This window comes from Coregonus lavaretus, assembly GCF_964263955.1.
Source record: "Coregonus lavaretus genome assembly, contig: HAP1_SCAFFOLD_989, whole genome shotgun sequence".
Classification (NCBI taxonomy): Eukaryota; Metazoa; Chordata; class Actinopteri; order Salmoniformes; family Salmonidae; genus Coregonus; species Coregonus lavaretus.
The window spans coordinates 101333-115759 of record NW_028165269.1 but is presented as its reverse complement, the minus strand read 5'-3'; the positions used below and the strand labels follow the sequence as shown (position 1 = coordinate 115759).

The 14427-nt window shown below is 44.6% G+C and overlaps 1 protein-coding gene across 1 annotated transcript in view; it reads left to right on the top strand.

The window, feature by feature from the left end:
* Window positions 1–3532: 3532 nt before the first annotated feature.
* LOC311116043 (activating signal cointegrator 1 complex subunit 3-like) overlaps window positions 3533–14427 on the top strand; it is a gene marked incomplete at its 3' end in the record, with an annotated part of 112076 nt that continues 101181 nt past the window's right edge. Inside the window, exons 1-5 of the mRNA XM_084191177.1 lie at window positions 3533–3547; window positions 4158–4302; window positions 5472–5622; window positions 7912–8105; window positions 8307–8705. Coding sequence (XP_084047303.1) covers window positions 4213–4302; window positions 5472–5622; window positions 7912–8105; window positions 8307–8705 — 834 coding nt within the window. The remainder of the gene's footprint in view (window positions 3548–4157; window positions 4303–5471; window positions 5623–7911; window positions 8106–8306; window positions 8706–14427) is intronic.

Sequence of the window (14427 nt, the reverse complement as noted above, 5' to 3'; positions counted from 1 at the left end):
CACCATTTTGTATACATCTGGCCCTTCATTGGACACTGTGTTAACAAACCTCCAAACGAGCTTCAATTCCATACAACACTCCTTCAGTAGCCTCCAACTGCTCTTAAACACTAGTAAAACAAAATGCATGCTCTTCAACCGAACGCTGCTTGCACCCGCCCACCCGACTAGAATCACTACTCTAGACGGGTCTGACCTAGAGTACGTGGACAACTACAAATATCTAGGTGTCTGGTTAGACTGTAAACTCTCCTTCCAGACTCACATTAAGAATCTCCAATCCAAAGTTAAATCTAGAATCGGTTTCCTATTTCGCAACAAAGCCTCCTTCACTCATGCTGCCAAACATGCCCTCGTAAAACTGACTATCCTACCGATCCTTGACTTCGGCGATGTCATTTACAAAATAGCCTCCAACACTCTACTCAGCAAATTGGATGTTGTCTATCACAGTGCCATCCGTTTTGTCTCCAAAGCCCCATATAATACCCACCACTGTGACCTGTACGCTCTTGTTGGCTGGTCCTCACTACATATTCGTCGCCAAACCCACTGGCTCCAGGCCATCTATAAATCACTGCTAGGCAAATCCCCGCCTTATCTTAGCTCATTGGTCACCATAGCAACACCCACCCGTAGTCTGCGCTCCAGCGGGTATATCTCACTGGTCATCCCCAAAGCCAACACCTCCTTTGGCCGCAATTCCTTCCAGTTCTCTGCTGCCAATGACTGGAACAAATTGCAAAAATCTCTGAAGCTGGAGACACTTATCTCCCTCACTAACTTTAAGCATCAGTTGTCAGAGCACCTTACCGATCACTGCACCTGTACACAGCCCATCTGAAATTAGCCCGCCCAACTACCTCATCCCTATATTGTTATTTATTTTGCTCATCTGTACCCCAGTATCTCTATTTGCACATCATCTCTTGCACATCATTCCAGTGTTAATACTAAATTGTAATTATTTTGCACTATAGCCTATTTTATTGCCTTACCTCCATAACTTGCTAAATTTGCACACTGTATATTAATTGTATTTCTGTTGTATTTTTTTTTATTTTTGTTTTGTTTTACCCCATATGTAACTCTGTGTTGTTATTTTTATCGCACTGCTTTGCTTTATCTTGGCCAGGTCGCAGTTGTAAATGAGAACTTGTTCTCAACTGGTTTACCTGGTTAAATAAAGGTGAAATAAAAAAAAATAAAAAATAAAATTGTCTACTTATATGCCCCCTTTCTTTATCCTACGGTTCTGACTTGGTGTACAGGGAGAACGCTGTAAGAACGGCCCATGTTCTGAATTCTGTCGCTGTACATTTCAAAAGTGCTGAACAAATTGTTATATTGACTAATGAAACGTCCGTCCTAGCTTGCTCATTAATGTCTTAATCGAAATTACGGATTGCCTCTTATCTGCTTATTAGTAAATGAGGCTGAATCAACTGTTTCGCTGCCAGACAAGGCTCCGCTGATAGCCAGGTGTAGCAGTTGTAAGGTGTTGGGACTGCTGTTGGGACTCTGCTGTTGGGACAGCTTTATGTAGGCCCTAACAGTTGGTGGGCAATTCATGTATTGTTTAGTGTTGTGTAGTGCAGTGGCTTTGCTGGCATGCATCCCACATGTTTTTTTGTTGTTGCCCCACCAAGATTGACATGATAAAATCGCCACTAACCCTGAGGCTTACTTGTTGCAAACACATGTCCAGTGGCTTGCGAAAGTATTCACCCCCCTTGGCATTTTTCCTATTTTGTTGCCTTACAACCTGAAATTAAAATATATTTTTTTGGGGGGGGTTTGTATCATTTCATTTACACAACATGCCTACCACTTTGAAGATGCAAAATAATTTTTTGGGTGAAACAAACAAGAAATAAGACAAACAAACAAACAGTTTAACAGTCTTGCTTTCCGTCCCCTCTCGTTGTCCCAACCTGGGTTTGAACCAGGGACCCTCTGAACACATCAACAACTACCCCCCACAAAGCATTGTTACCTATCGCTCCATAAAAGCCGTGGTCCATGCAGAGCAAGGAAAACAACTTCTTCAAGGTCTCAGAGCGAGTGACATCACCGATTGAAACACTACTTGCGTGCACTGCTAACTAAATTAGGTTACACCAAAGATTATGGATATACTGACAAGATACTTGTCTCACCGCCCTAAAAATGGGAGTCGTTGTCCACAAAGCGGCACGGCTAGTAGGCCTAGTTCCCACCAGGGTTCAAACCAAGTATGGGGGGAATTTATGAGCAAAATTATGAGCAGTTTGGAATTGATCCCATTTTACTGTTTAAGTAGCCTACTGCTGGGCCATAATAGAGCTCGCCAGCTTGTCGTCCTAAAATCCGAAATGAGAACCTCTGGTTCCTTGGCCATTTCTATGGGGGAAATTAATGGGGAAAGAATGGGGTTTTGGGATAAATGCTGAAAATAAGGTCTAAAGGTAAAGACGTGCTCTGGTCCTTTGGGCTGGATGTGTCGATGTGTAGTTCGTACATGCATAATCTATGAGCAGAATTACTGTTTTACCTCAATTAGCCACGAAATCCCTAGTTTGAAAGCGACTGTTTTCTGGAAGCTTTGCGGCACCATTTTTCCTAAATTTACCCCCACATGGGCCTGCCCCCTAGCAATTTGAGTTTGAGCCAATGAGCTTCAGCCCTTCGCCATTTGAGTGACATCTAGCAAGTGGCACACACTGTAGATCGAGAGAGAGAGCAATGACGTGGTGCACATATCTGCACATTTGTGACATAGTACACAATTTTCAGGGACTACTTTTGGCTCGTGGGCATTACTTTCAGAACTACTGGCTAAAAAGTATACAAAAGTACAGGAGAATATCTTTAACACCTGCTTAGGTGATTGTATAGGTTTTGTTTTATGAGATTATATCAGGCAATTAACATTAACTTTATGAATTATGAAGCCTTTATGTGCTTTATGTAGTTGCTTAGATTACATAAATGCTTCAAAATTCACAAAAGTTACGATAGCTGATGAAGATTTCTCATAGAACAAAACGTATAAGATCTCCTAAATCTGTGTTTACCACAGATATACTTTTGCTAGTTAGAACAAGGAAACTTTTCCTACAACCAGTCAGCAAGTCGGAAATGTCAGAGTTTCCTAGTTCAGACTAGCACCTGAACGCGGCATATGGCCAACCTTGGACCCACAGACCAGTGATCATCACTGATGAATAAACTCATAGCTAGAAAGCTGTAATACATTCTTATATTATTCCCCTACACCAGGGGTTCCCAAACTTTTCCACACAGGGACTCTTTTCATTCCCCCCCAAAATTGTTAGTTATCAATATCTTTGATGATATTGTAGGCAAAGATCATTGTCATAAATACCTGTAGTTCACTGATTTCTCTCTCGCAAATCGATTACTGCTGCTTTCTTGTATCGATGAATATGGATATTGTAGTCCTTTACATGTCTACAGGCCTACAAGTATCTATAAGTGTACTACAATACCCACTTCTCCATCTTGACATAAAATCTGACGTAAACGCTTCTGAAAGTGTAGAAACGTGAGTATAACATCCTTGCTGTCGTTACGAGTATATGTATAATTTATCCTTACGCCCTTTGTTCGTATTATTATGATGACATGTACCACGCTGTCCTGCATTTGTGGCAATTGTATCGGGAGACGTGGCATATTGAAGCAGTTAACGTTAGCTGCTAGCTAACGTAAATCTCTCTATTTGGTCTCCCTCCCACTGTGCTAAGCTAGCTAGTTAGCTCACCTTAACTATTCTATTCGTATCAACAAAATCACGTTGTTTACATTGAGATTACAGCATTTCTTTCAAACACTCGTTATGGCAAGAGGCTGTATTGTTAGCCACGACATGCATTGTCAGCTAACGTTAAGTTAGCTAACTAAGTGATGCTAGCCAGAATTAGCTAACGTTAGGTAACTGTCAGTGGAGTTGACAGGCTGACTGTCAGACCAAGCATTTAGCTACGTTACCTAAATTGGTTACCCAACACTTCAGTTGTGTGACAGCATCTATGTAACCTTATCTTCCAATTGAAAACAAATCAACTCTCTTTGTTGGTGGTGAGGGAAAATGTATTGTTTTGTTTACTCTGCCATTGATTTTATAGACTGTGAATATTTTGTACAACTTTCAGACCAGAAATAGACTGTGTGGTAGCATCTTATGGATCACAGAGTGGTGGGCAACCAATGTCTCCACCCCGGCTCACCGGCGCCCTGCGCTCCTTCTCTACTGTGAGCAAGCACGAAGACTTCACTGAAGAAGTCTATGATCTGAAGGTAAGGCAAACCCAAAGCAAGTTACATTATAGACCATATCTGACTAACCTTTGTGATGGGACACTATCTCGTTATCACAATATTATTTTAGCGCTAGTCGGCTGTACCACCACCAAAACGCCAGTATTTTTCCTTCAAAGCTGGTTTTCTGTCTTCTTTTTAAATAGGGAGTCAATTTGTTTTCATCACTTTTATGACCATGACTGATCAAAACTCGATTTCTCATTGCTCTCTCTTGAACCTCTGCAGAAGACATTTGGTGAGAAATATGTTTGGAACATCGAATCGCAATAAAATCACAGTATCGATTCACAATACATATCATATTGCACCTAAGTATCGTGATATCGCATCCTTGAGGTCCCTAGCAATTCACAGCCATGCTTTATTATAAGAGGGAGGTGGAGCTGATTACACATGTATGTGAATTAAGCTAATTGAGGAGGATGCTTTGGGCTGTTGTGAACACATAGGCTACTTGTAGTGCTTTTTCACTCAATTCCCTTCTTGATCTCTCTTTCTCCAGCTCTCTCCCGTTTACCATGATACCTCTCTTTTCCTGTTATCTTCTTTAATCCGCTCTCTACTCTCTCTCCCTTTTCAAAATATATTCTAATCTTTGCCTCTCCCTCTATTCCCCTAATTTCTCCTCTCATTCTGACTGGGGGCTTGTTAAGTTGTTGGTGTGTATTGCGATACTCTACTTAGGAGGAAATTGGGCCTGGTCCTCAGACCACCACCTCTGGCCCTGTTCTCCCAGAGCTAAATCCTCAACAGTGTGAAAACTGCTGCTTGAGGGACTAATGAGGGTCGCTGGGAGATTATCAGAGCTCCAGTAAAAATGCTTTAGTTTTAGAGGACACGGAAGTGCTGATTGTAATAAAGGCATGGTGTTAATACTGCTGCTGGCCCTCCTTGCACTGAACCCCCTGACCCGATGAGCACTAATACCCAATGCTAAAGTAAATTCTTATTTCAAAGTCGCTCGCTATGCAAGGAATTTAGCGATGTCTTTTAGTTATGAAAAGGGCTTAGAATTACCCTCTGCTGCATGTGATAGAGAGGGATATGGAGAGAGAGGTCACTGTGTGCATCCAATATCAGACTACATAGTTTCATGATAATTCTGTGTAACACTATGCCCTTGCTGTCTGTTTGTCTCATGTTAGACCAAGCGTCTAAAGAGGCAGGAGCTGTTCTCCAGAGAGGGCCTGACATGGCAGAAGATAGTCCAGTTCTTCACTCAGCATCTGGAGAAGGCAGAGCAGCAGGCTGCAGCACAGGAGCTGAAGAGCATCCTACAGGCTGCCAAACAGATAGGTAATCAACTCGCTGGCCTGGCTGGGATACACTTTCAGTCATACAGTACCATTCTAATGTTATGTTATCTGTGAGGGTGAATAGGCAGTGTTTTCCCTAGGACTTTTCCCAGCAGTGGTGGCAAAGACAGTTGTTGTTTTGTAGAATGACTGTGAGAAAGTCACTTCTGGTGACTTTTTAAAAGGACATTCTACTCCAAAATGATTAAATTATGTTGACACCATCTGAAATATAATTTTCCCTTTAAAAGCATTATAACCTTTAGACCAGCTTATGTAGCATGGCGGCTTTAAATAAACAGGCCGAAGCATGGGGTTGCCCATCCCATGGGGTGCTGCTGCTAAATTTATATAGGGGAAACACTGATAAGTGATAGGTAATCAACTCAATGGTCTGGCTAATACACATTCTAAACCAGGGGTGTCAAACTCATTTTGCCCCAGGGGCCGCATTTGGTCTTCACCAAGGTCCGGAGGGCCACACTTAAATGTATTATATTTCCTCACCGTCAAAATGTGCAATAGTCCTCTATAGTTTTTAGCCTCAAGACAAAGCACTGAGCCTCCCCTCCACTGTTGGGATTCAACCTCCTATGGAGAGCTTGCTCCACCAAAAGGAACCCCATACAAGGTGTCAGAGCTTCCGCCGTCACCGCGGCGACCGGATGTCCTGATGTGACTTATAATTAGATTAGATGCAAATCCCCCACAACTCCAGAAGTCGTACAGCGGTGCAACACAGGGCCCTCTCCTGCTGCTCTTATTACTATTCTGATCCTGCCTGTTGGGGGACGGGTGATCACACACACCCCTCCGTCCCCCTAATCCCACTGCATCCCTGATAGATACCACAGTGGCGTGCAGTGGAGAGTGGATGCCCTCCAGGCGGAGCGCCTCTGTAGTGTACAGGAGGAGACTGAGGCCCTGAAGGACACATGAGAAGGCATCTCTGAGGCTCTCTCAATGTCTTTCCTCGATTCCTCACGTCCCCTTTAATCACCTCCTCCTCCAAACGCATTAGAGGAAAAGATCCAAGGTTTCTCCCCTCTGACCTTCTCCTCCAACGTGTTTTGAGGAGGAGAGAGGACACAAGGAATCGAGGGAAGACAAATTGAGAACCAACCTGGGGTTCTAACAGCAGCTACATGTATGTGGAGGATCAAGAGCTCAGGACAGCTAGTGGAGGCTGGCTGCCTGGGGGTGTCTCTCTGTCTAAAGGCTCATGTGTTCCAGGCCAGGGTCAGTGTCTCTGAAAGATCAATTATATAGTGTAGAGCTTGATGCATGTTCCTTAGCTGAGGTGTTTTAGTAGAGAATGCCAGGATGTTGTCAGCAAATAAGAGTACATTCTAACAATAGACACACAGTAGGTCCCTGAAAACATGTTGTACAGTCAGGATTTCTACTTTGAAATGCTGTCTAAGAGCTCACCAAGAGAAGCATTTTGGCCTACCTACCTCCTTGAAACCCTGTGATAAAAGCTGATTTTTATGAAAAAGCCAATTTTGTTCCATTTATTTGCTTTCTGATCGCCACTACTCTTTTTTTGTCCTCATCATTGAAAGGCCAGAGAGCCTTCAGTGATAATAAACACGTATTTGGGATATTTTCTAAATGTTCTTGACCATGTAATTTTGGTCCTTCTAATGTGCCCTTAGCCTGTCTGGCTAACTAGAGTGTAGAGAGTAAAGTAAAGCTCTAGAACACACTGAGAAGGAAGATGAAAAGCATCCATCGTGCCCTGACACACACAATGGAGAGTGAGATGCTTTTAGGCCATTTTAATTGGCTTAAATCCTTTTCATCCGTTTCCCTCTGCCTCTCTAAGTATCACCCTTTATCTGTCTCCCTCTCTTTTTCTCTCGCTCTCTTTTTCCCCTCTGTCTCCCTCTCTTCTCTTTTGGACAATTAGTCCTCATTCCCTTCATTAAACAGAGCTCTCACTGAGCTACGGAGGGAGGATACATGTCTTTTAGAAAGTGCTCTTATCCATCTTTCATTTCTCTGAGGAGCAGTGCTAGACAGTGCTATCCTTTTACTGCTTGGAACATACAGTTGAAACAGCAGTACAGCAAGAAATATCACATTGCTGTAGCCACTAGCCAGCTAGATATCACTAATGGTAATAGTAGTGGTTGTGGGTTTTCTGATAATCACAATGATCATCAGTGTCAGCATATGCCTCGGTTGAAGAGTGGGACTGGAGAAGCTGGGCTCATAATAAATGATGATGATGGTATTTAGCATCTAGCTAACTAATTATCTTGTTGTTTCTCCATGTCTCTGGCAGTGGGGACAGAGCATGGCCAGGACACCATTGAGAGTGCTGCTGTCTTCCTGTTTGAGACTTTCCACAACAAGGACCATGTGGGTCATGAGGAGACCAGGGCCATTAAGCAGATGTTCGGCCCATTCCCCTCCTCGGCAGCCGATGCCTCCTGTGCTGCTGTGTCCCGGGCCGTGGCCCCTCTGGGAGAGTCCCAGGTGGGGGGAGTCTAATTTTGTATTTGGGGACAACTGTAATACTATGACTATATATAGGCCTACTTAAAATAAAATATAAAAAAAGTTACTTTTTGGTTTATACATTTTCTTCCTAGTATTTTATTATTCTACCATCCAATTTTTCTTAGAATACATTTATTATGCTGTACTATTTATTTATTATTTATTGATGTTTTACAGGTGGAGGAGTTTGTTCGTTCCCAGAGCGCCTGTCGCACCCCTCAGCGCGGCTCGGCCTTCGGACGCAATATCACCTTCTCCTATGACTGCTACGCCCTGGACCCCCAGGAGGCCCTGCCCTGGGCCGGGGGCCCTGAGGATGAGACCCCTGGTGGAGGCCTGGACTTCCACAGCTTCCTCAACAACCACCAAGGCCGCAGGGGTAATGGGGGAGAGGTGGATGGAGGCAGGCTAAGCCCGGGAGGGGCTCAGAGCTCTGGGGATGGGACCATCCTGAGGGGGGAGGTGGAGAAGTACATGAACGGAGGCAACATGATTTCCTCCAGCCCTGAGGAACTGTGCACCTCCCTGTTTGAGATGCTGGCTTCCACCAAGAGTGACGACGAGCTGCAGAACGAGGTGAGCAGCACCCTCTCACACCACCTTTACCCTTTTCACACTATTGTGCCGAGCCAAACCTCACTGTTATTCCTTGACCTTAGCCAGCTGGCCTCTGGGGTTTAAACGCCGGGTCAGACCACATCCACTTTGGACCCCGTCTCCACTGCAGGTCAACCTTGGCCTTTAGCTTAGGGTGTTGTCTCATGCTATAGATGAGCTTGGAGAGATCTGGAGAGCTGACCTTAACCTTATAGGAGAGGAGGAGGATCTTACTGCTTCTCCAGGGAGGTCCCATCCCATAGGAAAGCTGCAGTATGCCTGACATACACATCAGGATAAAGGCTGCAGTATTGTATGCCACACAGAAGGAAGAATAAGTGAAACAGTGTTCAGGTTCAATGTTTAAGGTCTGAGATTCTGTATGGTTTTTAGAGGGTGGAAAGACCTTGGGTTTACTGTATGTTGAAAGGATTTCCGCAGTTACCAATGAATCAAGACTAGCTAGAAGAACTGGGCTAGAATTACTGGGCAACAACAGGCAATTAAGGCAGCACTTAGTCTGTGCTGAGCCATGGTGTTATTGAGACATGTTGTTCACTTCTTCCACAAGACAAGAACACACTTACGAAGAGGGGGAGAGAGTGGGGGAGATGCCAGGTTGTGACGGAGGAGAGGAAGGAAAGATGGATTGATGAGGCTCTGGGCACTGCTCCCATCTCTCTTATACAGGTGCTTAATTTAGAGTTGTTCGCTCGCTCTCCCTCTCTCCCTTGCAGCCCACAAAAACACAAGGTCGCCACACACCTTAATTAATATAATTTATTAGTGGCTCTCTTCTGTTTGTTCTCCTCGACCCCCTCGGGTTAGAGTGCGCTCTGTAGGCCACATGCTCTGTAGGCCACATGCTCTGTAGGCCACATGCTCTGTAGGCCACATGCTCTGTAGGCCACATGCTCTGTAGGCCACATGCTCTGTAGGTCACATGCTCTGTAGGCCACATGCTGAAACCTCTGGCTTTCACTTATGAATTAGACAAACAGTGCCTCGTTCTGTCCTCTTGAGTGTCTCTCTCTCTCTCTCCTCTACCTTTACTTTTCTCCACAGCAGACAGTGTAGGTTTTTACTAATACCTGCTTCTACATTCTCTTCTGATGTTCTCCACGTAGTTGACATTTGGAAGCCAACTCTCCTACTGACATGTTTAGATGTGGAGTGCCCTTTGTGTGTGTGCACTCCACGCACCTCCCTGCGCGTGACTCTAAATTCAACAGCAAAGTTTAAAGGCTCTGTACTCTGTACCATTACATGTGACAGAGGAGAAACCCACCGCTTTTTATTACCTCTCATTTGTACCCCTGGAATGATGACATTTGCTGCAATAGCAGTGGCTTGAGAAAGAGAGGAGAAAGAAAGAATACAAAGTAATGTTTTTTCTAGCTTGATTTTAAAGGTATGTTTTTGGTGGTAGTGAAAAGAAGAGCTCTGCCTTCATTAAAGCACAGGGACATAGACTCTTGATGAGTTATATTCATTTTTTTGACTGCTGTAAGACATACTGTGTGCTGCTTATATGGCAGTCTCATTCAACATTTGTATTATAACCAGTGATCTATGTGGACACTGATAGTTTCCTGTCTTCCTGAAAGCTTGTTGTAGCCTATGCCATAGAGTTTTCTAGAACTCTCTATGGTTCACAGTCACAGTTCACCTAATGTCTCAGCCTCATCCAGGCTTAAAGGTAAAAAAAAGCCTTCAGGGTGGTTAGCTCTGTGAGCTCCTTCCTTCTGAGGGGAAGACTGTCTCTCACTCCCAGCGGACTCCTCTGTCCTACTCACCTTCCCTTCCAGGCTGAGAGGATCCAATGAACTTCAAGGACAGAATTCATGAGTGCCCATAAAAAAGATTCTCTCTGGGCAGCAGGTGAAAAACAGACCAACAATAACAACAAACAGTCCCAGGGTCATTCCACCTCAAAAAGCACAAGCACAAGGATTTCGACACCCACCATCTCAGATTGTTCTGAAATCGTTTCTGTGGGAAGAAACTGATAAGGTTAGCATTCCTGCAACATTATTTTGTTGAAATATAATTTGATCTTTGTGAAGATAAGCTAATTGATTGCACCCAAATTGGACCTTTGAAATGATAGGATTCATATAATATTCAGTAAATATAGTGCATAACATCTGATTTGGACCCCAACAAATTCTAACAATGAGTAAGACATGAGGATTCCAAAGAAATTGTAAAAAGCCACCCACAGACCCCACGCCAAACCCACCCTAACAATGAATATATAGTATCAGTTCTCTAGGTCTGACAAGTAGTATGGAGCTGTGGCTCTGTATATTGTTTCTTCATCCTACGTAATGTATTCTCAGTGAATTTGGTGATGGTTTATTTCCCCTGTTCAGAGAAATTTGTCATTGAAGTTGTTAGGTTTATGTCCCATCCTGCATCCTGATATTACCAGGTTCTGACCACTAGATGGTGCTGCTCCCCCCTCCCTCCCAATGTTAAAGGGATAGTTGACCCAAATTACAAAATAACAAATTGGTCTATGGAGAAGGTATGACAGCAATCCATGCTTTGGTTTTGTTGTCCACTGTTTCAAATGCTAACTTTGTGGCACAAATCCAATTCAATGGTACCTATATTAGCATTTTCACGCTTCATGTCCAAGTCATCCTAAAGTATCAAGAATTTGATTGTGTAACTCAATGTTACTTACTTATAGATGCTTTGGATATGAAGCGCGACAGTGCTGATATAAATCAAATCAAATTTTATTGGCCACATGCGCCGAATACAACAGGTGCAGACATTACAGTGAAATGCTTACTTACAGCCCTTAACCAACAGTGCATTTATTTTTTATTAAAAAGTAAAATAAAACAACAACTAGCGGGGGCACTGGCTAGTTGAGGTAGTTGAAGTAATATGTACATGTGGGTAGAGTTAAAGTGACTATGCATAAATAATTAACAGAGTAGCAGCAGCGTAAAAAGATGGGGTGGGGGGGCAGTGCAAATAGTCCGGGTAGCCATGATTAGCTGTTCAGGAGTCTTATGGCTTGGGGGTAGAAGCTGTTGAGAAGTCTTTTGGACCTAGACTTGGCACTCCGGTACCGCTTGCCGTGCGGTAGCAGAGAGAACAGTCTATGACTAGGGTGGCTGGAGTCTTTGACAATTTTGAGGGCCTTCCTCTGACACCGCCTGGTATAGAGGTCCTGGATGGCAGGAAGCTTGGCCCCAGTGATGTACTGGGCCGTACGCACTACCCTCTGTAGTGCCTTGCGGTCGGAGGCCGAGCAGTTGACATACCAGGCGGTGATGCAACCAGTCAGGATGCTCTCGATGGTGCAGCTGTATAATTTTTTGAGGATCTGAGGACCCATGCCAAATCTTTTCAGTCTCCTGAGGGGGAATAGGCTTTGTCGTGCCCTCTTCACGACTGTCTTGGTGTGTTTGGACCATTATAGTTCGTTGGTGATGTGGACACCAAGGAACTTGATGCTCTCAACCTGTTCCACTACAGCCCCGTCGATGAGAATGGGGGCATGCTCAGTCCTCTTTTTTTTCCTGTAGTCCACAATCATCTCCTTTGTCTTGGTCACGTTGAGGGAGAGGTTGTTATCCTGGCACCACACGGCCAGGTCTCTGACCACCTCCCTATAGGCTGTCTCATCGTTGTCGGTGATCAGGCCTACCACTGTTGTGTCGTCGGCAAACTTAATGATGGTGTTGGAGTCGTGCCTCGCCATGCAGTCATGGGTGAACAGGGAGTACAGGAGGGGACTGAGCACGCACCCCTGAGGGGCCCCCGTGTTGAGGATCAGTGTGGCAGATGTGTTGTTACCTACCCTTACCACCTGGGGGCGGCCTGTCAGGAAGTCCAGGATCCAGTTGCAGAGGGAGGTGTTTAGTCCCAGGATCCTTAGCTTAGTGATGAGCTTTGAGGGCACTATGGTGTTGAATGCTGAACTGTAGTCAATGAATAGCATTCTCACGTAGGTGTTCCTCTTGTCCAGGTGGGAAAGGGCAGTGTGGAGTGCAATAGAGATTGCATCATCTGTTGGGGCGGTATGCAAATTGGAGTGGGTCTAGGGTTTCTGGGATAATGCTGTTGATGTGAGCCATGACCAGCCTTTCAAAGCACTTCATGGCTACAGACGTCAGTGCTACGGGTCGGTAGTCATTTAGGCAGGTTATCTTAGTGTCCTTGGGCACGGGGACTATGGTGGTCTGCTTGAAACATGTTGGAATTACAGACTCAGTCAGGGACCTGCTTAAAAGTCTTACTCACATCGGCTACGGAGACCGTGATCACATAGTCATCCGGAACAGCTGGTGCTCTCATGCATGCTTCAGTGTTGCTTGCCTCGAAGCGAGCATAGAAGTGGTTTAGCTCGTCTGGTAGGCTTGTGTCACTGGGAAGCTTGCGGTTGTGCTTCCCTTTGTAGTCTGTAATAGTTTTCAAGCCCTGCCACATCCGACGAGCGTCAGAGCCGGTGTAGTACGATTCAATCTTAGTCCTGTATTGACTCTTTGCCTGTTTGATGGTTCGTTGGAGGGCATAGCGGGATTTCTTATAAGCGCCCGGGTTAGAGTCCCGCTCCTTGAAAGCGGCAGCTCTACCCTTTAGCTCAGTGTGGATGTTTCCTGTAATCCATGGCTTCCTTTTGGGGTATGTACGTACGGTCACTGTGGGGAAGACATCATCAATGCTCTTATTGATGAAGCCAGTGACTGATGTGGTGTACTCCTCAATGCTATCTAAAGAATCCCGGAACATGTTCCAGTCTGTGCTAGCAAAACAGTCCTGTAGCTTAGCATCTGCGTCATCTGACCACTTTTTTATTAACCGAGTCACTGGTGCTTCCTGCTATAGTTTTTGCTTATAAGCAGGAATCAGGAGGATAGAGTTATGGTCAGATTTGCCAAATGGAGGGCGAGGGAGAGCTTTATTTTTGTCTCTGTGTGTGGAGTAAAGGTGGTCTAGATTTTTTTTTTTCCTCTGGTTGCATATTTAACATGCTGGTAGAAATTAGGTAGAAAAACGGATTTAAGTTTCCCTGCATTAATGTCCCCGGCCACTAGGAGCGCTGCCTCTGGATGAGCGTTTTCCTGTTGACTTATGGCCTTATACAGCTCATTCAGTGCAATCTTAATGCCAGCATTGGTTTGTGGTGGTAAATAGACAGCTATGAAAAATATAGATGAAAACTCTCTTGGTAAATAGTGTGGTCTACAGCTTATCATAAGATACTCTACCTCAGGCGAGCAAAACCTTGAGACTTCCTTAGTATTTGATTATGTGCACCAGCTGTTGTTTACAAATATACACAGACCGCCACCCCTTGTCTTACCGGAGTCAGCCGTTCTATCCTGCCGATGTAGCGTATAGCCCGCTAGCTGTATGTTATCCATGTCGTCGTTCAGCCACGACTCGGTGAAACATAAGATAGTACAGTTTTTAATGTCCCGTTGGTAGGATAACCGTAATCTTAGGTCATCCAATTTATTTTCCAATGATTGAAGATTGGTTAATAGGATTGATATGAGTGGCAGTTTACTCGCTCGCCGTCGGATCCTTACAAGGCACCCTGACCTACGTCCACGATATCTCAGTCTCTTCCTCATGCGAATGACAGGGATTTGGGCCTTGTCGGGTGTCTGTAGGATATCCTTCGCGGGCCGCCTCGTTGAAGAAAAATTATTAGTCCAATACGAGGTGAGTA